This window comes from Nuphar pumila, chromosome 7 (genome assembly GCF_984573655.1).
Source record: "Nuphar pumila chromosome 7, dmNupPumi1.hap1.1, whole genome shotgun sequence".
Taxonomy (NCBI): domain Eukaryota; kingdom Viridiplantae; phylum Streptophyta; class Magnoliopsida; order Nymphaeales; family Nymphaeaceae; genus Nuphar; species Nuphar pumila.
The window spans coordinates 48,227,414-48,254,670 of record NC_143255.1 but is presented as its reverse complement, the minus strand read 5'-3'; the positions used below and the strand labels follow the sequence as shown (position 1 = coordinate 48,254,670).

Here is a 27,257-nt window from a genome sequence, read left to right as displayed (position 1 = left end):
GATCATATTACATCTTCCAATGTTTTCTCAAATATTCTTCGAAAACCCTCCTAATGGGAGTCGATGGAACCAATTCCAAAACATAATTGTAGCCATGGTCAGGTTATATGGAGGATTTTCTCTATCGAGTTCTATAAGGCACATAAAATCCCTTTTGATTTTATGCAAGTTCCATTTCTGAAGCGAAGGGATTTCGCAAGAATTTTTTGAACTGCATTTTCTAAGTATGATTTTTGAAAACCTCATTTCATGCATCATATAGGCTAGCCATAATCATATTCTGTGTCTTTTTATCAAAATCAATTTCTCAAAACCTTCAAATTTTAAGTACTTTCAATACTCCAACTCTGGCTCATGATTTCCAAGATTTTCTTTTCTTCAAAATCTTCTCTAGCACACAAATTTCCAAATACTATTTTTTCCAAGCATTTTAAAAAACATCGAAGCAAGCATCATGTTTTCAAACCTGTATTCTTTCTAAGTTCATGGCACATGCCTGATTCTATGTGCATTTAGGATATAGAACATGATTTAGACAAATTGAGCAAAGCATAGCACATGATTGATCCTTGGTTTAATTACTCTTGGTTATGGCACCAGGAACAGTTGAACCTCGTACCGACAGGCAAGTCTTATTTTGCATTATAATCCCACATTTTAAAATGGAGGTGAGTTATTTTCAAAATCTTTTCAAAACTTGGTCAGTTTGACTTGCAAAATCAAACACAAAATTTTTGCAACGATAACAGATTTGGAGATTGTGATGGGACCTGTCTTCGTCTGATCAATCATGTACTTTGCTCTAGTCTAATTGTCAAAATTGTGTTCTCTGAATGTCAGCTCTATTTCATGTGAACCTAGGAGCCTAGATTCAAACTTAGTTGACATGAAAGCATGTAGACCTAGGCATGGTTTGATAGGACCGACTGAGAAAGCATTATTCATGCTCACTTAAACTTAGGTCTCATACAATCCTTCTCAATCTAGGATTTGTGTGAAAACATTGTTTACTTCTTTAAAATTTTCAAAATTCTCCTTCTTTAGATCCTTAAAGCCTTCTAATTTCTTTCATGTTGAGCATTTTTTTAAAAAATAACTTCACCTATTTTTACCTGGCCACCACGTTGCTGGGCTTTCTTTCAGAACCATAGTTCGGGACAAAGCCTCACAATTGGCCCACCTATTTGGGTTGACCCCCCCCCCCCCCCCCCTGCCACATACCAAGGGACATAGTCTAAAGTATATCGGCAAGTGCTCAAGGATATTGAAAAACATGAGCCTAAAACCGGAGAAAGAACTTTTATGCCACGTACTTTGGGTTTCGGCTCAAGTATATCGACATAGCATGATTGGACACAGATGATTTGAGCTTAGAGTTAGGATTTGGGTCTTACAACTATTTCAAACCTTGTGTATTTAGAGTCAGCTTCTTAGGGAATGTTGTATGTGCATAATTGTTTGTGCAGGATGTGTTTGAATGTTTTTTCCTTTAAATTTCTTTTATTTTCCTTTTTATTTCTTTTTTTATAATATTTTCAACGATTTATCAAAACCCTAGATGATTTTTTTAAAACCTCTATTTTCCTCAAAAGGTCCAGGCGATTTTTTTTTTTTCTGCATTTTTGCTGGATCTCGAACTTTCAGCCTTATTTTGATCCTATCTGCATCATTTTAAAAAATTTATGTGTTTTTTCCTAAGACTTGCCCTAATGTCTTCCTTACATCCTTCCAGTCTGTCTAGATTGCACCCAGTCGTCTCGATTCAGTCTTTCTTAAGGGCCACATCTCCTACGAGGTGCGACAAGGTCTCCCCGATCATCGTATCCTGAATACCAGACCCTTTCTTCCTCGATGGTACTATTCTTGATTTTATACCTTCTCGCATATGTTTTCGAACCATTTGAGTGACTGCGGACTTGAGCTAGCAGTGACAGTGGGAAAGCAAAACATCAATGTCAACCTGATTCAAGCACTAGCAGAGTGGTGTAACCCGTGCACTTCGACCTTCTGGTTTCTATGGGGAGAGATGACTCTCATACTGGACGAGTTTTCAGAGATTATGGGTCTGCCTGAGCCAGCTGGGCAGCCAGAAGATCCATTAGAGCAGTAGTTCCTTGTTAATGTCAAAAGACTTGATCCTCGAGATGCCTTAGTCAGACTGACAGGACGCCGGTCTTGGCTCCTGATCGAGCTCTACAACAGTCAACATGTTGATCTGTTTGAGTTGTACCGCTTCCACGGCGCACCTGAAGATGTCGATTCCTTATCCCAAGCTCACCGAGAAAGGATTCAACATGTGATGGTCTTGTGCACAGTAGGACTAGCCTTCTTCCAGGATGGACAGAACTATATAGACCTCAGGACAATTCAACTTTTGCACAGATGGGGAAGCCATCAGACCAGTCGCCTTTCCATTGCCATGGCCGCCTTAGCCTTCCTGTATCATGGATTGATCTGTTTCACACTCAAATACTCAGTTCTAGTGGAAGGGTGTGTTTATGCGTTGCAGTCTTGGTTCTTCAAGCACGTGTCAGCCCGAGCTAGTTCCTTCATATTCAACGACATAAAACCATTAGCCACTCCTCAGTACTTTGTCTTGATTAAAGAACTTTGTGAAGAAAATATCATGTGGGACTACTTTGATCAACAAGAGTCGCCCCCTCGATACGCCTATACTTGTGGCAAGCAATTCATCCTGCTAGGACCTTTCTTCTATGTGTACTATCAGCCCAAGAGATGTGTTCGTCAGTTTTCGCAGAGGCAGAGACGCATCGAAGCGCGCCTTCTATTCGGCATCATATCAGAGTTCAGTCTAAAGTCCGCTCAATGGTTTGGAGCATACCATTCTGCCAGTACAGTTGGGTCTCTTTTGTTTACTTGTCTATTTTTCCCGGTCCACGTGTGTCACATGATTATGTTGAATGGTGGAAAATTGTATGTCTGCCTTCCCTTTGTTCATTATATATTCAATAAAATCAATAAAGTCTTCATTTTGATAATTTGTGTCATATTTGTGATTGATGACCTCGCCTAAGTAACAAGGCATCTATGAGTTGTTCGCTCCTTTCACAAGGGAAACAACACAATTGTCGCAAATCCTACGATGACTCGATCCCTGGTAATGAGATGTTCTTCAAATTGTTAGACCAATATTTTCTTCTAAAGTTTCTTTATGAGCATCAACGACCTCGCCTAGGTATCAAGTCATATCTTAGTTACTCACTCCTTCCATGAGTAGTAATGCAATTGTCGCACCTCCTGTGACGACCCGATTTCTAGTAATGGGATATCCTTCAAATGGTCGACCTGATCAAAATCACCTCCAACTAACTTTCCCATCTTTTCTGCAGAGAGCTCTCACGAGTTTATATGGTTCAGACAAGGTTCGGGAAGAAGACTATGTCAGTCCAGCATATCAGTTTCTCGACCGCATCCAAAGAAGAAATGAAATCTCTACTATCTGCCAGTGCCCAAGGTCAGCAGACCAACGATGAGATCGACCCCCAAATGTACTCATTATTCCAGAAGATGATGAGTATGATGATGAGCGAGCATGCCAGAGCCAATTCTGAAAAGATTCTCAAGAAGAAGGCCAAGGGCCAGACTCTGCGGAAGCATCTGAAAATTTCCAAGAAAAAGGTTCGATATAAAGACTCTTTCAAGGAAGCGGACTCGACTGATGATACTGAAGAAGAGCAGGAAACCTTCATCCTTGCATCCCAAGCATTCCAAAGATCAACCCCCGAACATGAATCAGTCAATAAGCTCAAGGACCACTCAGTAGAAGATCCGGTATAAGCCCAGCTAAAAGAAATGAGCAGGATGGTCAAGAACCCGTAGGCCTGCGACAAGGGCAAAACGGTCTATACCAACGAGGATTTTTATGATGGCCTGAAAGGGGATGGCAATCTAGAAGATCTCTCCAAGAAGTTTATCAAGTTCGATGGCTCTACCGACCCCAAGGCCCACTTGGCCATGTTCTTCGCAGAGTGCAACCAATTTAAGAGGGATAATTGGGCTCTATTCAGGTGTTTCTCTTGTAGCTTGGAGGGTACTGCAGCCAAGTGGTACTCTGAGCATATCAACCCCATCGAGTTGAAAGAGTTTGATAAGGTGTCAATCTTTTTATCGAGCTCTTTCTATTCAACATAGAAGCATTGCCAACATTGAACCATCTCTGTAATCTGAAGCAGAGAGATAATAAAAAAGCCCACGACTTCATTCGCAGGTGGAGAGGCACCTGCAACAAAATGCGGAACCAAATCTCAGAGGAGCACACACTCTAAATCATTCTGATTAACTTCTCACATCCACTGAGGAGTCTTATCTCAACATCACCTTCAAAATCATTCATTGAGCTAATAGAGCGAGCCGAATGGCTCGAAATGGGCATGGACAGTGGGGTCTACGAGAGCCTGACCCTTGTTAAAAGCAATAATTAGCAGGACTCAAAGAAGAAAACTCACTTTACCTACTCTGTGGAGTCAGGCAACCACAGGAATTGTCGCAAGAGTAAGCCAGATAGTTCTAACCTTGTCAAAAATTAGCAGAAGAACAAAACATTCAAAGGCAAGCCAACCATCCAGTAGGAATCGAGGCCACAGGGTAGGCCAAAATGAAAAGGATGGGGCTATGACCGCAAGTTTACTCCCCTAGACCAATCACTCGAGACCATTCTTGAGTATATGTTGGCAAAAGATGGTCAAGTTTTCTAGAATGGCAGATCCTCCTGTTGTCATGGGCAAAATAAAAGACCAGTCCTACAAGTTCCATCAGATAGTGGGGCATGATACTAAGAATTGCTTCGTTCTCAAGAATATTATCCAGGACTGCATCAATCAGAACCTTCTGATGGAAGATAAGGATGAGACTAAGTCGGCTAGCTCGTCAGCAAATTGATAGCTCTCTCATTCTACTCTGTCATTCTTTTTTATTCATTTTCTTCCTTTGTTTTCTTCATTTTGTAGGGACGATGTCCCATTTCCTTCCCTTATTGCATTGTCATCTGATTATTCAAGTATTCAATAAAGTCATCAAATTTTCCCATATGACTGGATGTTGTCTTTATTGTCCTCCTTTTGCAAATTATCTTCCAAATATGCGATTTGTCTCATGACGAGCACTTTTCCCTAAATACGATTTCTTTTCAGAACTTTCAGAATGTCTTCTCAATCAATCAAAAAGCTCATCATCAATATGAATGCCTTTTCGAAGCCGGTAAGGATCCATCGAATCAAAGCAAGAGTAGTGGACAGTAAAGAAATGAAGCAGTCAGAGAAGCCTGCAGAGTTTGACTTGTCTCTCCAAAATCTACTAGAATTCACATCGATTTAGAAGCAAGAGGAGTCATCGTCCTTAGTTCAAGATTCGATCGAAGATATCAACATTGGTTCAGAGGACAATCTAAAGATTCTTAAGATTAGCACAAGGCTGAGAGCATATGAGAAGGAAAGGCTCATCGACTTCTTCAAGAAGCATCAAGTGTTCACATGGACTTATGAGGACATACCGGGACTGGATCCCAAGCTAGTCGAACATCGCCTCATCTTAAAGCCTAGTGCCAAGGTGGTCAAGCAAATTCTAAGAAAAATGGATCCCAAAATCGAGCAACAAGTCAAAGAGGGACTTGAAGATCTACTCAAAACAAGTTTCATTCAAACCATTGACTATCCGGATTGGTTAGCCAATATCGTCATAGTTCCCAAGGAGAATGGCAAGGTTCAAATTTGTATAGACCTCCGCAATCTCAATAAAGCCACTCTAAAGAACGACTATCCGCTTCCAAACATCGACCTCTTGGTCGACAGCACGGCATGGCATGCCATGTTCTCCTTCATGGATGAATACTCTGGGTATAATCAGATCAAGCTGGCCGCTTGTGACCAGTCCATGACATCCTTCACCACACCTTGAGGCACTTTTAGTTATACAGTCATGCCATTTGGGCTCAAGAATGCTGAGGCAACCTATCAGCGTATGATGACTGCTATTTTTCATGATCAAATGTATAAAATCATAGATGCCTATGTCAATGACATCCTCATGAAGTCCAAGGAAGAAGAAGATCACATCGAAGCTCTCGATCAAGTCTTCAAGCAACTTATTCTCTACAAGCTAAGGTTAAATCTGTAGAAATGTGTTTTTGGAGTAGAGTTAGGCAAGTTGCTCGGCTTCTTAGTCAGCAAAAGAGGGATAAAAATGGATCCCGCCAAGGCAAAGGCTATCATCGATATGCCGCCTCTGACCAACTTGAAAGAACTGCGCAGTCTTCAAGGACACATCCAATCAATTTGTAGATTCATATCCAATTTGGCCATAAGATGCGAACCTTTCAATCATTTGTTTAGAAAAGGAGTGAAGTTCGAATGGGGACAAGAGTGTCAGCAATTGTTCGAGCGCATCAAGAAGTACTTGCTAAATCCACCCATTCTGAAGCCACCAGAATTAAGAAAGCCTCTTTTCTTATATATCTCAGTCAACCAGGCCGCTTGTGGCGGATTCTTGGTGCAGTGCGAAGAAGGCAGCTTGATAGAGCATGTCATCTACTACGTGAGCAAGACATTCATCGATTATGCGAAGAAGTATTCTTCGATAGAGAAAACATGTCTAGCGCTGGTTTGGATGTGCCCGAAGTTAAGACATTACCTGCTAGCATCAGAAGTCAAAATCTTATCAAAGCTTACCCATCTCAAGTACATTCTCAAGCAGCCATTTCTCAACGAACGAATCGCTAAATGGCAAGTGTTGTTGATGAAATATGACTTAGAGTTTGTTTCTCAGAAGTCGATCAAAGGTGAGGTCATTGTCGACCAGCTAGAGGACTTTCTTTTAGTCGAGGATGTGAAAGTCGAGGATGATTTTCCCGATGAACGCATCTGCAATGTTCATCAATCTCCAGTTTGGAGTCTATTCCTCGATGTATCCAAGAATATTGTTGGCATAGGGATTGAGATCTTACTGATCACGCCCGAGAAAAAAATGATCTCTTTTTCTCTTAAGCTCAACTTTCAATGCACTCACAATATGGCTGAGTATAAATCTCTAATATAAGACCAAAAGATTCTACAAGACTTCAACGTCAGAAAAGTGCATGCCTTTAGCCACTCATTGTTAGTCATCAGCCAGGTCAATGCCGAATGGCAAGTGAAATACCAGAAATTGCTTCCTTATCAAAAGAACATTTTAGCTCTCGTTGATAGCTTTGAAGAATTTCAACTTTATCATATCAAGAGAGAATACAATCAAATAGCCGACAACCTATCCAGCCTGGGCTCCATCATGTCTTTAAAAAATGGTGAATCTTGTTGTTCTTTTGAAATTGACAGACTTGATCAACCTGCCTTCCTTCCAACAACGTGAGTAAACCAGGTTGAGCAAAAGAAGAAGCCCTGGTACCAAGACATCAAAAACTTCATTAAAACTGGCAAATTTCCTCCAGAACTTTCAAAGAGGGTGCAACAATTGATTCAATACATGTCTGCCCGATATTTTATCCTTGCTAATGTTCTCTATTGTCGTGGATTCAGTTCTGAATATTCTAGATGCTTGAACGAAGATGAAGCCAAGAAAGTTATGCAAGAGGCGCATGAAGACATTTGTGGTGGCCATGCCGGTTACCAAACCCTTGTTAAGCAGATCATTTGAGCAGGATACTATTGAAAAACCATGCAACAGGACTGCTATCATTTTGTGAATAAGTGTGTCCAATGCCATATGCACACACCTTCCATTCATGCGGCAACAACATATTTGCAATCCATCATATCTCCATGGTCATTCTCTATGTGGGCTTTCGATGTTGTGGGCCCAATTACTCATTTTGAGTCAAATGGCCACAAGTATTTTCTTGCAGCAGCAGAATACTTCACTAAATGGGTGGAAGTTGTCACCCTATGCACAGTAGAAGGTCAACATGTTTTCTTATTCATCCACAGGAATATCCTTTGTTGTTTCGGCATACCACATGACATTGTGTCAGACAATGACATCCATTTCAAGAACGAAAGAATGAAGATCTTCTGTTCGAAGTTCAGGATTCATCATCATTTTTCAACTCCCTATAATCCTCAAGGGAATGGCTATGCAGAAGCCACCAATAAAATCTTGATTCACATCTTAGAGAGAACCGTGGAAACGAACCGTGATTGGCACGAGAAGATCTATAATGCACTCTAGGCGTATTGAACCACTATTCAAACTTCAACCAATGCTACTCCATCAGAGTTTGTCTATGAAACCGAAGTAGTATTACCTCTGTATGTCCAGAAGCTCCATCTTAAGTTCGCATCACTTTTAGAGCTACCACTTAATTAGTATCAGTAACAACCGTTGATAGAGCTTGATCTACTCGATGAGAGAATACTCAAGGCAATCGAGCACGCTCAATCCTATCGCTATAGGATAGCTAGGCAATACACCAAATCAGTCATTGAAAGAAGATTTTGAGTTAACGATCTAGTGCTTAGATCAACAACTCATCTCAAGCACCGTACGCACGGTAAATGGTGATCAAATTGGGAAGGTCCCTACATGGTCAAAAAAGCCTTGTCACACAATTCATATCGTCTCATCAACGCAGATGGGGTAGAGTTGTTGGATCCCATCAATGCTCGACATCTGAACAAGTTTTATGCCTAAAGCGCATATCTTATCCTTTGTAATTCTTTGATATGCTTTCTTCAATAATGATCAAAATCATCTTCCCTAGTTACACGGGGGCATTTTTCAAAATTTTGTCTTTATCTCAAAATGTCCTGTATGCAGACAGGATCAAACAAATCTCTCATCATCAATTTGCATGCATATGCATCCGTTTGCATTGATATACATCCATTTGCATTAATTTGCATATCTGCATCATTTTGCATTAATTCAATACCCATTTAGGATAAGGGATCATCTTGAGACCCCGACAATCATTTAAGACGGTTCAATCATAAAGGTGAAATTGAAAATTTCCCATCATAACCATCAAACATTTTAAGAGCACTGGTCTCTTCAAATTCGACTTTTGAGTCGTGTCCTTTTATCAAAAAACAATACTCGTACTGGTCACTTCTCAAGTCCAGTTTTTACTGGTCGAACTTCATAAATCTAGTTTGTACTAGTCGAATTTCCCAAATCCAGCTTTTACTAGTCGAACTTCCTAAATCCAGTTTTTACTGGTCGAACTTCCCAAATCCAGTTTTTATTGGTCGAACTTCCCAAATCCAGTTTTTACTGGTCAAACTTCTCAAATCCAGTTTTATCTGGTCAAACTTCCCAAATCCAGTTTTTACTGGTCAAACTTCTCCAAATCCAGTTTTTTACTGGTCGAACTTCTCAAATCCAGTTTTTACTGGTCGAACTTCTCAAATCCAGTTTGTACTGGTCGAACTTCCCAAAATCCAGTTTGTACTGGTCGAACTTCTTAAATCCAGTTTTTACTGGTCGAACTTCCGAATTCTAGTTTTTACTGGTCGAACTTCTCCAAATCCAGTTTTTACTGGTTGAACTTCCCAAATCTAGTTTTTACTGGTGGAACTTCTCAAATCCAGTTTTTACTAGTCGAACTTCTCAAATCCAGTTTCTACACTGGTCGAACTTATCAAATTCAGTCTCTACACTGGTCGAACTTCTTAAATCCAGTTTCTACACTGGTCAAACTTCTGAAATCCACTTTTACTAGTCAAACTTTCTAAATCCAATTTTTACTGGTCGAACTTCCCAAATCTAGTTTCTACACTGATTGAACTTCTCAAATCCAGTTTCTATACTGGTCGAACTTCTCAAATCTAGTTTTACTGGTCGAACTTCCCAAATCCAGTTTTTACTGGTCAAACTTCTCAAATCTAGTTTTTACTGGTTGAACTTCTCAAATCCAATTTTTATTGGTCGAACTTCTCAAATCCAGTTTTTACACTGGTCGAACAACCCAAATCCAATTTTTACACTGGTTGAACAACCCAAATCCAATTTTATTTAGTCAAACAACCCAAATCCAGTTTTATCTGGTCGAACAAACAAAATCCAGTTTTCACACTGGTCGAACAACCCAAAATCCAGTTTTTACATTGGTCGAACAACTCAAAATCCAGTTTTTACACTGGACAAACTTCTCAAATCCAATTTTTACACTGGTCGAATCACCTCAATCCAATTTTACACTGGTTCATTAAGGCCCAACCTTTGAGTTGAAAGCAGCCACAAACATGTCAAGTCAGGCATCAAGCACTCTCTTTCACCAAATATTTTAATAATATTTTGCCAAATTGTCATCAAGCATTTGTTGATCTCAAAACTTTTATTGCACAAGTCTTTACCTCAAGTTACATCCAATATTTTTCTCCAAAAGGACAAAGCTTTTGCGAATAAAGATTCAAAAATCAATTTTTTTCTATTGGTCAATCAAAAGGATGAAGAAAGATCCTCGATGTGACCAACAAGGAAAATTCAATGGTGCTAAAAAGCTATAAGTGATTGATATTGATCACAACTATGGCACATCTTTAAATACCATTCTTATGGTAATAAGACAGTGGAAATATCCTAGGTGATAAAGAAAAAGAAAAAGGAATCCGATCAATCTAATTATCTCTTCAATAATTCAAAACTGCAATTATTTATCTGCAAAAGGGATCTCTCAACTATCATCAAGTTGAAGACTGATGGACGAGTTAGACCCTTGAGACCAAAGAAGGCTCAAAACATTTCCAAGTTGAAGAAGTTTGTGATGTGTCCTTCCAAGGAAAGTTCAAATCATAGCCAAGTTGAAGGTCGATACGATAAACCTCCAACCAATCCCTAAAAAATATTTGATTAATGCTATCATCAAAAGAGATTTCAATCAAAAGAGACTATCTTATCAAAATAATCCTTGGGATCAATGAAGACTCAAATCATCTCCAAGTTGAAGGAGTTTGTGACGCATCCTTCTAGGGAAAACCAGAGCATCTCCAAATTGAAGGTTGATGCGATGAAATTCTCGCCAAACTTCAAGAGTGCTCAAATTATATGTCTCAAAAGAGTGCAAAAAGATCATCATGGAAAAAACCCAGGATATCAAATTGCCAAGTCTACCAAGAATTTTCTTTAATTTTGTGAAATTATTTTATCAATATCATTTCACAATATTAATACTTTCCTTTTTGTTCATATCAAGAAAATTGATAGCCTCCTTGAAGAAAGCCAAGCATAAGTAATTTGAATTTGATTCTTGATTCTACGGAGTTAGCCCAATTAGAGGTAATATTTCAGGTAGAAAAAGATAAAATATTTTTTGCACCAATATGCATTATTTTCCAGTTATTTTAAATCAACAACCATTTTTACCTTATTGACAATATTTTCTAGTTATCCCAACGTGAAGTGAGAGCTTGACGTCTGTCTTTGATATATCTCATCTTCATTCCCGATCAGGTTAAGGGTTAAACCTGAGCCTCACTTTATGAGGTATTTGCCTTCTCGATCAGATTAAGGGTTAAACCTGAGCCTCACTTCGTGAGGTATTTGTCTTCTCGATCAGGTTAAGCGTTAAATTTGAGCCTCACTTTGTGAGGTATTTGTCTTTCCGATCAGGTTAAGAGTTAAACCTGAGCCTCACTTCATGAGGTATTTATCATACTGATCAGGTTAAGGGTTAAACCTGAGCCTCACTTTGTGAGGTATTTATCTTTTTGATCAGGTTAAGGGTTAAACATGAGCCTCACTTCATGAGGTATTTGTCATTCCGATAAGGTTAAGGGTTAAATCTGTGCCTCACTTTGTGATGTATTTGCCTTCTCCTTCAGGTTAATGGTTAAACCTGAGCCTTACTTCATGAGGTATTTGTCTTCCCGATCAAGTTAAGGGTTAAACCTGAGCCTCACTTCATGAGGTATTTGTCATCTCGATTAGGTTAAGGGTTAAACATGAGTCTCACTTTGTGAGGTATTTGTCTTTCTGATCAGGTTAAGGGTTAAACTTGAGTCTCATTCTGTGAGGTTTGTCTTCCCTGTTCAGGTAAAGGTCAAACCTGAGCCTCTCCCGTAAGGTATCTTTTTCTCATTCAGGTAAAAGTCAAGCTTGAGCCTCACTTTCAATGAGGTGAATCTTCTCTTTATTCTCCATTTCATACATACCATGATCATTATGGCTAATTTCTTCATACCTAGTCAGATCCTTCTATCTGGGGCATTTTTATAGCCCAAATTTTGTGTGTTTTTCTTTGCCACTAAGCTTGGACCTAACCCATCTTAGTAGTAAAGAGGGGCATCTGTAAACACCCCAAATTTTTACCTTCATTCACCAACACCTCCCCTCAACCACTAAGACTTGTTCTCTGAAGCCTTCAGAGAACTAGTTGGTTGACACCTGAGCCTGGGCCATTCAGAGGCCCAATTTTGCTTCAAATTCCCAATACTTCTTCATCTTGGCTCAATGCAAACTCAAATGTTCACCTTCAGATAAGAATTTTCAATTGTTCATCTATGCCAGGGGTCTGGGATTTCAAAACCCTCATCCAGGGTCTATTTCCTTGTAGCATTGTATGTCATTGCATATCATTTCATAGCATTTTGTATCATTTTATTGCATTTCATATCATTTCACATCATCCTCGAGATCCAACACTCATGTTTTTGAAAACTAGGCTCGATTCAAAACCAATTTTGAAAATATGGGGTTTTAAAATCGAATTTTGCCATTTGGCCAACCCCAAGAACCTTATTTCAAAACACATGCTTCTCAAAATGAGCTTGGATTTGTTTTAAACCTGATCTTTAGGCTAACTTTCAATTTTATTAAATTTTCTTCAAGTAGGGCCCACTCTGTCGGGAACGCCACACTCGAATCCTTGATTTTTATCTAACTTTTGCGATTTTTACAATTTCAAAAATAGAATACTCAAAGTTTTCAACCTTTCAAACATTTGTTTTCGAAAATCTTTTTTTTAAATCATTTTTAAATGATTTGGGGCCGCCTAGGTGGCACCACTTGGCAAGCCCTTTCTTTTTCCAATAAAAATCATTTTAAAAGGAGCTTGCCACTCACCTCTTGGAAGTCCTTTAGGACTCTCCAAGAGGGGTCGACCCCCTTGGTATTTATCCCTTTTCTTTTCTTTCTTTTTTTTAATTAACTACCTAACTAACCTAAGAGTCCTAATTAAATATGACTTTCCCTAGCCTATATACCCCCTCCCCTGGCCGACCTACCTAGTCTCTCTCCTCCAAGACTCCTCCTCCAGCTGAAATCCTTTATTGAAGCCACCATAAGGTATAACTTCTCCCTTTTTTATTATTTTTTATCTTTTTCATGTGTTTTTCACCATTATGGCCTCTCTCATGTTAGATTCAAGCATGATTTGCATTTAGGAACCATAAAGTTAATTCAAGAACTTGATCTAATGCTAATCTATAATGTATTTTACATTTTTGATCTATTAGAATAGCTTAGATTAATATTTTTAAGTTCATGCCAAAGAAAGGATGAGATTCGATCCCTCTATGGATCAAATCCCTCTTTCAAGGGCTAAATCAAAGTTTATTTCATGCTTCCTATATTTTTTTATTTCATTCAAGCATATGCATGCATATTTTCATTGTTTAATGTGTTGAAGCATGCCTAATGGCCTTAGAATAATTTTCTTGATTATTTATGATGCTTAAATCAAGTTATTTCATGCTATGCTATGCTATTCTATTTGCTCATGCTTGATTTTCAGCCGTTTGTTTGCATATTTATTTCACCTATTTTTATGCATCATAAAATTTTAATTTTTTATGGCACGTTCATGTGTTTCTCTTACGTTTTCAAAAAAAAAAACTGGATTTTTTAATATTCGGTAATCTTGTTTTAAAAAATAAAAGTTGAGAGCCTATCTCTGTAGGTCGTCAAGCCGGATACATAATCAGGGTCAATGTGTCCCGGCCATACCTTTAAAACGGGAGTTGTTTTCCAAACACTATAAAAACCAATGTTGTTCCCTTAGATGTCTAGTATTTACCCTAAATTATTCATAATTTTTGGAGTCTGTTTGACCCCCTTTTCGGATTTAATACCGAGATTGGTATAGAACCCAGGTTCTGTAACATGTCTGTTTTCAAAAATAAAAACTCTGACTTCCTGAAGTCACTCAGCCCTAACCCTGAGGTACACCATAACAAAGCCGTGGATTAGCGACGACCACATTCCGTCGCTATTCCGTCGCTAACAGGCTTAGCGACGACTAGGCGACGGTATGCTTACATCGTGAATTTTTCGACGCTAACTGGCGACGGAATAAATCCGTCGCCAGGTTCGTCGCTAATTGCGACAGAATAACGAGCGATATATTTTGTCGCCAATCCGTCGGTACTAAACGGCGACCACGGCTTGGCGATGGATTTACGTTCGTCGCTAAGCCGTCGCTAGATTTATATGCATAGCGACGGATGGTTCTGTCGCTAATCTGTCGCAAACACAAAAAAAAAATTAAAAAAATTATTTGAAAATTAAATACCGAGAACGGTATAATTTTTATTTCCTATACAATTTATATTTTCTGTAAATAAAAAACAAACCACACAAAAAATTCCATATAAAAGGAATCTACAACAATTAATCATTTCACCTTAAAATTAACAAGTTCAATTAACTACAATTCAATAATTACATTTAAGAAACAAAAAAAAATAGAACTTCAACACAGTTCTCTAATCATTGCCAAGATTTTTTGCGTCTTCTTCTTCATTGCCTTTATCTGTCCCTTCAGCTCTTCTACGCTGATTATCGCTAGCAGCCTACACAAGAAAAGAACAGTCAGTATTGATAAACAAAATATAATGAAATAAATTACACACTATATGTGATTCTATCATGTGCTCATATGTGTTTTAAGGCAATAAAAAAACTTTAGATGTGATTCTATCATGCTCATATGTGCTCTAAGGCAGACAAAAAACTATATATGTAATTCGATCATGCTCATATGTGTGCTAAGGCAGTCAAAAAATTGAATATGTGATTATAGCATGCTCACATGTGTTCTAAGGCAGACAGAAAAACTCTATATGTGATTCTATCATGCTCATATGTGCTCTAAGGCAGGCAAAGCAAAAAACTTTATATATGAATATATCATGAATGATATATGTTCTAAGGCAGTAAAAAAATTCTATATGTGATTTTGGCATACTCATATGTGTTCTCAGGCAGTCAAAAAACTGAATATGTGATTATAACATGCTCATATGTGTTCTCAAGCAGTCAAAAAACTGAATATGTGATTATAGCATGCTCATATGTGTTCTAAGGCAGTCAAAAAAACTTTATATATGATTCTATCATGCTCATATGTGCTTTAAGGCAGGCAAAAAACTTTATATGTGATTATAGCATGCTCGTATGTGCTCTAAGGCAGGCAAAAAACTCTATATGTGATTCTATCATGCTCATATATGCTCTAAGGCAGTCAAAAAAACTTTATATGTGATTCTATCATGCTCATATGTGCTCTAAGGCAGGCAAAGAAAAAAACTTTATATGTGAATATATCATGAATGATATATGTTCTAAGGCAGTAAAAAAATTCTATATGTGATTTTGGCATGCTCATATGTGTTCTTTGGCAGTTAAAAAACTGAATATGTGATTATAACATGCTCATATGTGTTCTCAAGCAGTCAAAAACTGAATATGTGAATATAGCATGCTCATATGTGTTCTAAGGCAATAAAAAAAACTTTATATATGATTCTATCATGCTCATATGTGCTCTAAGGCAGGCAAAAAACTTTATATGTGATTATAGCATGCTCATATGTGCTCTAAGGCAGTCAAAAAAACTTTATATGTGATTCTATCATGCTCATATGTGCTCTAAGGCAAGCAAAAAACTTTATATGTGATTATAGCATGCTCATATGTGCTCTAAGGCAGGCAAAAAACTCTATATGTGATTCTATCATGCTCATATGTGCTCTAAGGCAGGCAAAAAGTTATATATGTGATTCGATTATGCTCATATGTGTTCTAAGGCAGACAGACAAAAAACTGAATATGTGATTATACCTGAGAGGGACCTGCAATCGAAGATCCCCTGTTCAGCACAAGATTGTTGATCTCATCTCGAAGAAAGGGGGCGACGGTGTCATGGAAGTAGTCATTCATTGTGTCCTTAATGATTAGGCGTGCATCATCACCGAAAAAAATATGTTGCTGCTTAGAGCTTATATCGACGGAAGAAGTCGGTGAGCCGTAACTGGAAGAAGCAATAACTGGTGCAGTGTTCAGATTACTCCCAAACCCGAACATGCGACCCTTTTTGGGTTCACCTACTGCAGTCACCCATGCTGCAGGATCAAATGATGGATGCTGAGTAGCGTCATTGTCATATCGCTCTATCATCTGTTGCTCATATGCCTCCTACAAAATAATGTTTAAAGTATGCATTAATAATTAATGATAACATTATGATAACTTGCATATTGCAATGATTATTAATAGAATAAATACATATTGTTGTCGTTCTCGCCTTCTCTGATACGAAGACTCCCATGGTCTTCCGTTTATGTGTTTCAACAAACACATCCTTATATGGTACAATGCCTCCTTTTTCTGCTTCCTGCGAAGTTAAATGACAAAAAATTTAGTTCACAAGTTTGCAACAATACTTATAAAATTAATATTATATATTGATGAGTTACCATTTTCTTCAGGTGGCGCCCAAATGTCTTAGATCCACCTGTGTGTAGATGGGCTTCGGGCATTTTTGCTCAATTTTGTGCAGCCTTCGCAGAGCGATTTCGAAATGCATCTCCCGCCCACGTATCACACATTTCATCCCAATAATCTCTCCTGATAGTAATAGGGCCATGGCCCTTCCACTGTAGTGGATCATCTATTACGATGCTTTTTTTGCTGCAGTCTTCATAGTGTGCAGCATGTCTACAAATCGATTGGCAACCACCTTCTGCCACACCTTCCTTGCATCATTTTCTTCCACCGTAGTTGCGAAGCGATTCAAAGCCTACAAATATTTTCAGAAAGTTAGTAGACATTACTTAAATAAATTAAATATAAACACATTAACTATGAGAAACAACTGTATACCATGAATGAGGACCACAATCTGTCTAACACCTCCTTTGGGTACTCTTTTCATTGAGCCACCGGTCCTGGTAGATGTTGAAGAAGTGAATTCCTAATCTTCCGTACTACTTCTTGTGGCTCAAACATCGTGCTGCACATGAATTGGTACACAGTAAATATCAATATAAAATATTTATAAGATATACAATAATTGAAAACAAAATACTTACGGTCGATTATCGATATACACTATTCGAATGAGTCTTCTTGTGGCAGACTAAGAAGACCCTGCTTCCTGTGTTGGCTCATGACTTGTTTGATCAATTGGTGTAGGTGGGTCGTGTACAGGCGAAACATCATCTGTAAAAAAATACGTTAGACTTTCTCAGAATACGCATTTGAACTAATCAATCATCCAATTAGTTAAATGATATACCTATCACATGAGCTCGTGAAAATGAAGGTTGGGCCTGACTACTACTGGATGAACGACCACTGTAACCTCCACGAACCATATTCTAACAAATAACATATGTCATACAATACGTTCAAGTCATTCACATCAAGTATTACAATACATTCAAGTCATTCGCATCAAGTATTACAATAATTCAAATCATTCGCATCAAGTATTACAATAATTCAAATCATTCACATCAAGTATTACAATACATTCAAATCATTCATATCAGGTACTGCAATGCATTCAAGTCATTCACATCAAGCATTGCAATGCATTCAAATCATTCACATCATGTATTACAATGCATTCAAATAATTCAAATCATTCACATCAAGTATTTCAATAATTCAAATCATTCGTTGCATAAATTACAATACATTCAAATAATTCAAATCATTCACATCAAGTATTACAATGCATTCGAATCATTCGTATCAAGTATTACAATACATTCAAATAATTCAAATCATTCACATTAAGTATTACAATGCATTCAAATAATTCGTATCAAGTATTACAATACATTCAAATAAATTTTTTAATCATTCACATCAAGTATTGCATTACAACTCATTCATTCACATCAAGTATTACAATACATTCAAATCATTCAAATCATTCACATAAAGTATTGCAATGCATTTAAATAGAGGTTTGTATTACAAGATTTTGCTCACTAGCTTGAGAATTCTTCCTCGTTACTTAATTGACTTTCTTCTTCTTCTTCTTCATTGTTTGCTCATCCACTTGGTACATCATTTGGATCACATTCCTCTATGAATGTTTCATCGGCCAATGGAGATATAACATGCATATCATGCACAACATCGTGACCATAAGCGAAGTCATAGACATCATCTGATTGATAGTAATCGCTGTCTTCAGCTAACTCATCTTCCTGTAACTGATCATACTCAGGGTATAGTTTGGACTTCACCTTGCAAACTGCCCACCATTCATTTCTATCTAACTTTTTTATACTCGGATATGAAGTATAATAAACTTGTTGAGCTTGCGAGGCTAATATGAATGGTTCATATGTTCCAAACCTGGATTTATGATTCACCTCCACAATGCCTGAAGCTTTGTCGAGTCTTTTTGCAGTTGGATCAAACCAATGACACTTGAATAAAGTTACCCTGTTATTTATGCCTAAGTAAGTCAACTCCATTATTTCCTCTATACCACTGTAGTAATCATATTCATTTTCACCGTAGCTGCTACCCTTGACACACACGCCACTATTCATCGTTGATTTGTTTATACCGTAATCTTTTATATGGAATCGATAACCATTTACGATGTACTCGTTGTAGCATTGCATAACTTTGGTCGAACCATTTTCTAAATCACATATTCCTTGATCTTGAACATCACCATGGCGGACCTACGCACAGACATAAACAATGATTGTGATAACGATCAATTAAGTAACTTAGTGTTGTTTATAAGTACGAAATTTATGTTAGCTTCTTTACCAACTATTTCAACCACTCCACAAACTTAGTTTCACGTTCTTTATGTACTTCTGCATCAGTGAGATGTGAAACTTCTCTTTGCAACTCCAGATCAAATCGTCTGCAAACCACAAATACTTATATTACCGAGCCATGTATCCACATATAAAACATAAAAGGATTTATAATTGTGTTGCGTTTACATATACTTACTCGATGTATGGGTCGATCGCTGAGCAATTAAAAAGAATATAGATGTGTGTTGTGTCTTGCTCTCGATTTGTCAAGAGCCTTGATCGACAACTACCAAATGCATGCCCAAGTGTTTGAAATATCGACAGCTTGTCAGCTACAGTTACTTGTTCTCCATCATCATTACAGGGCGGGCATGTGTAACGTGTTGGAATATGAGGTTCGAAGTACATAGATGAGAAATTTGAAATCTCTTCTAAAGTGTATGCCTCACAAATAGAGCCTTCTACTCTTGCTTTATTACGAACCTTTTTTTTTAGGTCGAACATGCATCTGGCAAAAATATACATTTCAAATTTTAAATATCTGTCATTAAAGAGACAAATATAAAAAAACATATATCTTTCAAATGGGTACATCCATCGATATTACACAGGGCCACCAACCGTTAGTTCATATGGCAGATGTATGATCAAATGTTCCATAACATCGAAAAATGCTGACAGAAATAACTTTTCTAGCAGACAAACAGTGGTGATGACAGAGTCCTCGAGATTCTTTACATCTGATACTACGACCTCCGATGCGCATAATGTTCTGAAAAATCCGCTCAACTCAGACAGTACCCCCCATATAGGTTTGTCTAACATATCATGGAATGCTAGGGGTATCAATCGTTGCATAAAGATATGACAATCATGGCTCTTCAATCCATATAACTGTCCATCATCAATCTTCACAGCCCGAGCAATGTTAGAGACATATCCATCTGAAAATCTCAATTATCTCAACCATTGACATACATATTTTATTTGATCAGATCCGAGCACGTACTTTGCCTTTGGTTTCAATACTTTGCTATTATACTCTTTGAGTTCTAATTCTGGTCTTTTACATATTAATTTTACATCCATACGGGCCTTCAGATTATCCTTTGTTTTTCTTTTAACATTCATTACTGTATTGAACACATTATCAAACACATTTTTCTCCACATGCATCACATCCAAATTATGTCGTATCAATAGGGTCGACCAATACGGTAGTTCCCAAAAAATAGATTTCTTCGTCCAATTGTGATCCTTCCCAAATCCATGAAAGGGTGTAGAACTGCGGGCATCTGTTAATACATCTGAAAAGTATCGCAATCTTCTTAGAATCTCTATGCCAGACAATCTTGAGGATGAACCTTCTGTTTCAGTTGTGCCTGCTTTAAAAGCATTCTTTTGTCGTCAGAACGGATGATCGCTGGGTAGAAATCGACGATGGCACTCAAACCAGCAAGGCTTCCTTCCATGCCTCAATCTAAAAGCTTTGGAATCCTCCATGCAATACGAACATGCCAATCTCCCATGTGTGCTCCAACCAGATAGCATACCATATGCAGGGAAGTCACTGATTGTCCATAGAACAACGGCCTTCATGTTGAAATTTTGTTTTTGGTGGGCGTCATACGTGGTAACACCGTCATCCCACAGTACTTTTAGTTCATCAATCAATGGCCTTAAATATACATCAAGATTTTGGCCAGGTGAGGTCGGACCAGGGATCAACAGAGACAAGAAAAGATTTGGATGTTTCATACACAAGCTTGGTGGAAGGTTGTATGGAGTTACAAATACTGACCAGCATGAGTATGGAGTTGATCTACCCCCAAATGGATTAAATCCATCTGTACATAGACCGAGTCTAACATTTCGCACTTCCATTGTGAAGTTCTGATGAGTACGATCAAAGTGCTTCCAAGCTTCAACGTCAACAGGATGCGTGATCTTGTTTTCATCGTGTCGAACTTTATGTGCATGCCATCTCATGTGTTTAGTTGTCCTTGAAGACATATACAATCGCTGCAATCTAGGAGTGATAGGAAAGTAGCAGAGCGACTTGTATGAAACTTCCTTTGATCTCGTGCTACCATTGCCTCTTGTCTTTGGCTTGAACCGAGGATGCCCACATGACGGGCATGATATGTTGTTTTCCTGCTCCTTGAAATACATGCAGTGATTTGGACATGCATCAATCTTTTTGTAACCCATACCCAAAGCGTTGACCATAACCTTCGCACGATAAAAATTTTGTGGCAATGTCTCATCTTTGGGCAACATACTCTTCACAATCATGCACAAACGGTCAAAACATGATTGACTCAAATTATACTCGGACTTTAAATTCATTAGTTGAAGAACTGCAGACAAGATAGTGTGACTCTCGCAACCGTTCCAAAGTGGCTCATCAGCATCTCTAAGTAAATCATAAAATCTACTAGCTGCATCGTTTGGTGATTCTTCATCTACGGCAGTTCTTACATCACTAGAACTCATAGCAAAAGCCAGTTCTGTTCTTGCAGCATCAAATATCAAATCCGTATATGGATTATCGTGCACCACATTCACCCGTGCATCAAAATCGTTTCTAAATTCTTCTCCATGAAACATCCAGTTCTGATAATTACTCACAAAACCCTTTCTGTATAGGTGATGTCTAATGCTATGAGGTTCTACAAATCGATTATTCTTACAAATCTTGCAGGGACACCTAATCTGACTTGTGGGATCCACTGTACTGACACTTGTCATTGCAAATTCTATAAAACTGTCAACACCATCCATATATTCATGCGATAACTCATTGTCCACTATCCTACGGTACATCCATTCACGGTTTGCAGTCATTTTCTTATGATGTTACGAATAATAGCCTAACGAATTAAAAGAGAATAATCAAAATGCTACAATGAAGAAAATATCAAATTTATCATGCAATATATGATGTCATGCAATAACAGGAATTTTGATGCATGCATTGATAACTTAATATTTTCATATACAAACTATTAATGACACGATACAATCATTTGAAACATGCATTCATTATACAATTTCACTTGAAAGTCATAATCAAATTGAAAGTAACTACATGCAAGCATGGATACAATTACATCAAACATTGCAATACATCGTAATCATTCATATCAAACAAATGGCAAACATGTACATGCAACAAACACACTTCAATATCTCACTAACTACTACCATGCTTAGCATGGACTCCGTACTCCAAAAATAAGAACACTTCAATATTCATACATTAAAATCATGTTCAGCATGATCTCCGAACTCCAACAAAGCAACCCTAAGTATCAACAACTAAGTGAGTGTGTGAACAATAAAGTGTTACATCTAATAAATTAAATAACATGTGATACGCTTGCATCACTTACTTACCACGGGTATTTACCCGATTTGCATTGTTTTTATTAATTACTTACCACAGGTGGCTGAGCACGAGCTGGTTCCGTTGAAAAATCTGCAAAAAAAAGCACAGTTTTAAAATGAAGTCACCACGAAAAAAAAAAGAGGTTGTTCCGGCAAGGGGTCGACTCTCCTGCTGTTTCGACAGGGAGTCGACCCCCTTACGGAACATAGAGGGTTAACTGACCTCTTGTTCGAGCAGGGGGTCGACCCCCAGCCTTTCCGCCAGTGAGTCGACCCCCTACCGGAACAGCAGGGGGTCGCCCCCCTGCCTGATCAGGCAGAGGGTCGACCCCCTGCCTGTTCCGGCTGGGGGTTAAACCCATGCCGGAAAGGCAGGGGGTCGACCCCCTGCCGGAACAGGCAGGGGGTTAACCCCCTACCAGGGTCGCCCCTATCGAAACAGGCAAGGGGTTAACCCCCTGCCTGTTTCAGCAAGGAGTTAACCCCCTGCTGGAAAAGGCAGGGGTTAAACCCCCTGCCGGAAAGCTGGGGGGGGGGGGGGGTTACCTTCCTTTACCTGTCTCCGGGGGTTGGGACCGGTGAAAGGTTGGACCGGTGGACGGTGGCACCGGAGGATGGTGGGACCGGGGAACGGTGGGACCGGCGAACGGCGGGAGTGGGACCGACGAACGGTGGGAGCGGCGAACGGCGGTAGCAGCGAAAGAAGAAAAGGAAAAGTTGTCTGGGATTAGGGTTATTCAAAAATTAGCGACGGATAAATTCCGTCGCTAAGCCAACGTAAATCAAATTTATGGAACGAGCGACGGACTATATTCCGTCGCTAAGTAGCGACGGACTGGATTCGGTCGCCAACTTCGTCGGCAAATGGTGCGACCATAATGACAAACCATTACGTCGCAAAATCCGTCACTAAGTAGCGACGGACTATATTTCATCGTTATGTTCGTAGGCTTCATTAATTATAGCGACGGATGTTTGTCGCTCGGTAATCCGTCGCTAACGAGCGACGAAAAAATTCCGTCGCTAACAACGTATTTTCTTGTAGTGGTATTTTTCAATGTTTTAAGTCTTGATGTGTTCATTGAGATGCCTAAAATCGTTTCCCAAAATTTGGGGAAAAATTGAAGATTTTAGCTTCTGAAACACTAAAAATACCAAAAGTCTGCCTAAAAATCTTGTTTTCTGTTTTATAAGCTTTTTATTTTCAATGTTTAATCATAAATCTATTTTTATAAATTGTTTTTCAACTCTATCAATTCCATTTGATTCTTAGGGATGTCTAGGATCTTCAGCCTCAAACTGAGATCAATTTGAGCTCTTTTTTAATCCTTTTTGGCCAAAACACCAAAATTATTTTTTTCCTTTCTTTATTTTTATAAAAAATCCAATTGTTTTGCAAAAAATATCTTATTTTCCTAGATTTTCTCAAAAGTATTCCTGATTTTTTTATTCTAAGATATTTCTAAGGCTATTAGGAGTCTTCAAAACAAATCTTAGATTTTTCTAAAATTGTTTTGCATCTCATTCATGCATTAGTTCTTTAAAAACCCTAAAACAGGGGTAAAATCATTATTTTTCCTTAATATTTCTAATTTTGGGCAATATTTTAATATTTCAATACTTTAAACATGTTCTCAAACATGTCAATCACCTTCATAATCAATTTTTGAATGCCCAAATTAGAGGTATCTTAAATTTATTTTAAAAAACCTTGATTTCAAGGCCATAGTCTTGTTTTCAGGGGTATTTTGGTCATTTTACCCTAATTTCGAAATTCAATCTTTCAAATAAACTCTATTTTCATACTTTATTCATTCATACATGAATTCAGTACTTTATTGCTTAAGTTTTTATTCATGGAAGCTTTGAAAGGGCTGAATTCTGAAAAATGTCCTTTAATTTCTAGATATTGTCGGATAAACCTAGAAAAACCTACATTTCCTTGACAAGTTTGTTCTTTTTGCAAATGAGAATGTAATTTCCATTTCTTTCTTTATTTCAATCATGTAATGTTGTAATTTTCATATTGGAATAAGAACTTTATTTCCTGCTTAGCATAAGTTGCATTCGCATATAATTTGAATTCTGCTATATCCTGCTATTGCTTGTCATTTCATGCACATAAATTGTAAATTTACTATGATCGACATGAATGGCACATGCAGCTTTTTATGGGGGCTTAATAAACTCGGTTGGCGTCATATCTACGGCCATAGTCAGGGTATGAAAGATACCCAGATTTATCACTCTCCCTTAAGTTACAGTCGGCCTACACTCTTAGGTTGTTTTCGAAAATCATATTACATCTTTTAATGTTTTCTCAAATATTCTTCGAAAACCCTCCTAATGGAAATCAATGGAACCAATTCCAAAACATAACTGTGGCCATAGTCAGGTTATGTGGAGGATTTGCTCTATCAAGTTCTATAAGGCACATAAAACCCTTTTTGATTTTATGCAAGTTCCATTTCTGAAACGAAGAGATTTCTCAAGGAATTTTTGAACTGCATTTTCTAAGTATGATTTTCGAAAACCTCATTTCATGCATCATATAGGCTAGCCAACATCATATGCTGTGTCTGTCTATCAAAATCGATTTCTCAAAACCTTCAATTTCCAAGTACTTTCAATACTTAAACTCTGACTCATGATTTCCAAGATTTTCTTTTTTTCAAAATTTTCTCTGGCTCACGAATTTTTAAATACTATCTTTTCCAAGCATTTTCAAAAATATCAAAGCAAACATCATGTTTTCAAACTTGCATTCTTTCTAAGTTCATAGCACATGCCTGATTCTCTATGCATTTAGGAAATAGAACATGATTTAGACAAATTAAGCAAATCAGAACACATGATTGATCCTTGGTTCAATTACTCCTGGTTATGGTGCCAAGGATGGTTGAATCTCGTACCGACATACAAGTCTCATTTTACGTTATAATCCCACATTTTAAAACGGATGGGAGTTATTTTCAAAATCTTTTCAAAACTTGGTCAGTTTGACTTTCAAAATCAAACACAAAAATTTTGCAACGATAACAATAATAAGGTGTTTACTTTTTTAATTTCGTCTTATGATTCTTTTACTTTGTTGGACCTGAGCCCACACACTGCATTGCAAATCCAGCTCTTTGACAGCCCTACTTGCTAACATCAGAATGTTATGTATGTTCTAAAATTTTAGCCCTAGAAATATTGGCCTACCTGACCAAGGCAAGCCGATGATTCACTGAGAAAAACAAAAAGGCCAACTTCAGCTTTTCAACACTAGAGTTGCAAAATTAGGAAAATACAAACATGGTGAGTGAATGACACCAATGAAGTTTCACAGGTGAATCATCAATTTTGACATCTTCACAGTACATAATTGTACAAAAAAGCACATGCTAATGCACCAAGTCTGCTTTGTTGTGTTCCCTCTTTTTACCAAGCAATAAAAGTTGCATAATCAGTCATTAGTGCCCCCTCCCACCACAACCACCAAAAATAAAAATTATAAAAAAAACAAACAAAAGAGGAAAAACCTAGTGTGTGTGTGTAGGGGGGGGGGTGCAATGCCTTTAACCAACTTTGGACACCTTCCATGTGAGCAGCCCAACAAAGTGTAAAGTGCGACTTGAGTTGAGCAAGACCCAAAACAATTCACTGGGACCCACCCGGATAGACCCTCCCAATATTTGGATATCTTGACATAAGTTCATGCATTGAATGAGTAGGCAGATTCCCTCCCTAGAATATGTGATTTCCTTATCACAATGATCAGCACAACCTATTCTCTGTCTCACCAGCGGTAGGTGATCAGAGACCCAGACTCTCCTCTATCTTTTTGAATTTGTAATAAAGATCAAATTTTAAAAAAAAATAAATTAAGTAAATTCAATTTGATTCGATTGAGACTGATTTTATGAACCTTTCTGAAAAATAATTTAATTCTTGAAACACGACCCTCGCGAAGGCCATCTTTAACGAGATCTCTTCTAAATTTCAACAGAGCATCTTCATCTCCAATATCAAGGACAAAAAAGAAATCACCTATCTGCAAAAGCAGTTGTTGGATGCCATTTTTGGTGACAACAACGTCACCATAGTAAATGATATTGATGATGGCATTAGGATGATCAAACAACGAATTAAACGCAAAATCGTGGTTCTTATTCTTGATGATATTAATGATAAGGATCAGCTTCGTGCATTAGCTGGTTACAAAGACTGGTTTTGTAACGGAAGCAGGATTGTCATTACAACAAGAGACAAACGCTTGCTGGGTGGCTCGGGAGTGAATGAGCATGAGATGTATAACCTGGAAGTGCTGGAGTTATTCTGAGCAGTCACTTCAATTTTTCAACTGTCATGCATTTGGGAGCAAAGAACCTATGGAAGAATATGCACAACTTTCTCAAGAAGTTGTATGGGTTGCTGGTGGACTACCCTTGGTACTTGAAGTATATGGGTCACTCTTTTTTTATTTAAGAAATCCAGAAAAATGGAAGAGCATGTTTGAAAAATTAAAGGAGCGACAGGAAAAGGAAGTATCAATTTTACTGAAAATTCATGAAATATAACAATAATCAAATTTTATTTAAGCTTTTGTTTGATTCTTATTCAATTCTCATATTACTTCATTTTTTATTCTAGTTTCGCTTTCAAATTGATACTTGCTTAATGCCTGGCTTCTACTTCCTAGTGTAGCAACCTTGGGTTCAACCATGTTTTCTGCCACAGATTTGTATAGGCACCATATTTAACCAAGTTCATACCAATATGTTGATGGATGCAATGGAAGTCAATGGAAAAAGTACCTTAGTTGGCTCGGAGAGTAAGCGTGGTCACGGATGTCGCTTGTATGCAACTGCAGAGATTATTTTGTTGAACTTTAATGTTTGTTAATTCTTTGGCTTTCTGTTT

At 37.9% G+C, this 27,257-nt stretch overlaps 1 protein-coding gene across 1 annotated transcript; it reads left to right on the top strand.

The window, feature by feature from the left end:
• Positions 1-11,772: 11,772 nt before the first annotated feature.
• On the top strand, positions 11,773-26,676 carry LOC149832179 (disease resistance protein Roq1-like). Its single transcript, XM_090013180.1, has 3 exons — positions 11,773-11,801; positions 11,928-11,979; positions 26,344-26,676. The coding sequence occupies exons 1-3, from the start codon at positions 11,773-11,775 to the stop codon at positions 26,674-26,676; spliced, it is 414 nt and encodes a 137-aa protein (XP_089869306.1).
• The last annotated feature ends 581 nt before the right edge of the window (positions 26,677-27,257 follow it).

Bases quoted from the DNA above. Each gene is read 5' to 3' on its own strand.
- LOC149832179 (XM_090013180.1), top strand. From the start codon at position 11,773: ATGGTTAAACCTGAGCCTTACTTCATGAG. The intron at 11,802-11,927 runs GTATTTGTCTTC...CTTTCTGATCAG, and splicing joins CCTGAGCCTTACTTCATGAG to GTTAAGGGTTAAACTTGAGT. The intron at 11,980-26,343 runs GTAAAGGTCAAA...AAATTTCAACAG, and splicing joins GGTTTGTCTTCCCTGTTCAG to AGCATCTTCATCTCCAATAT.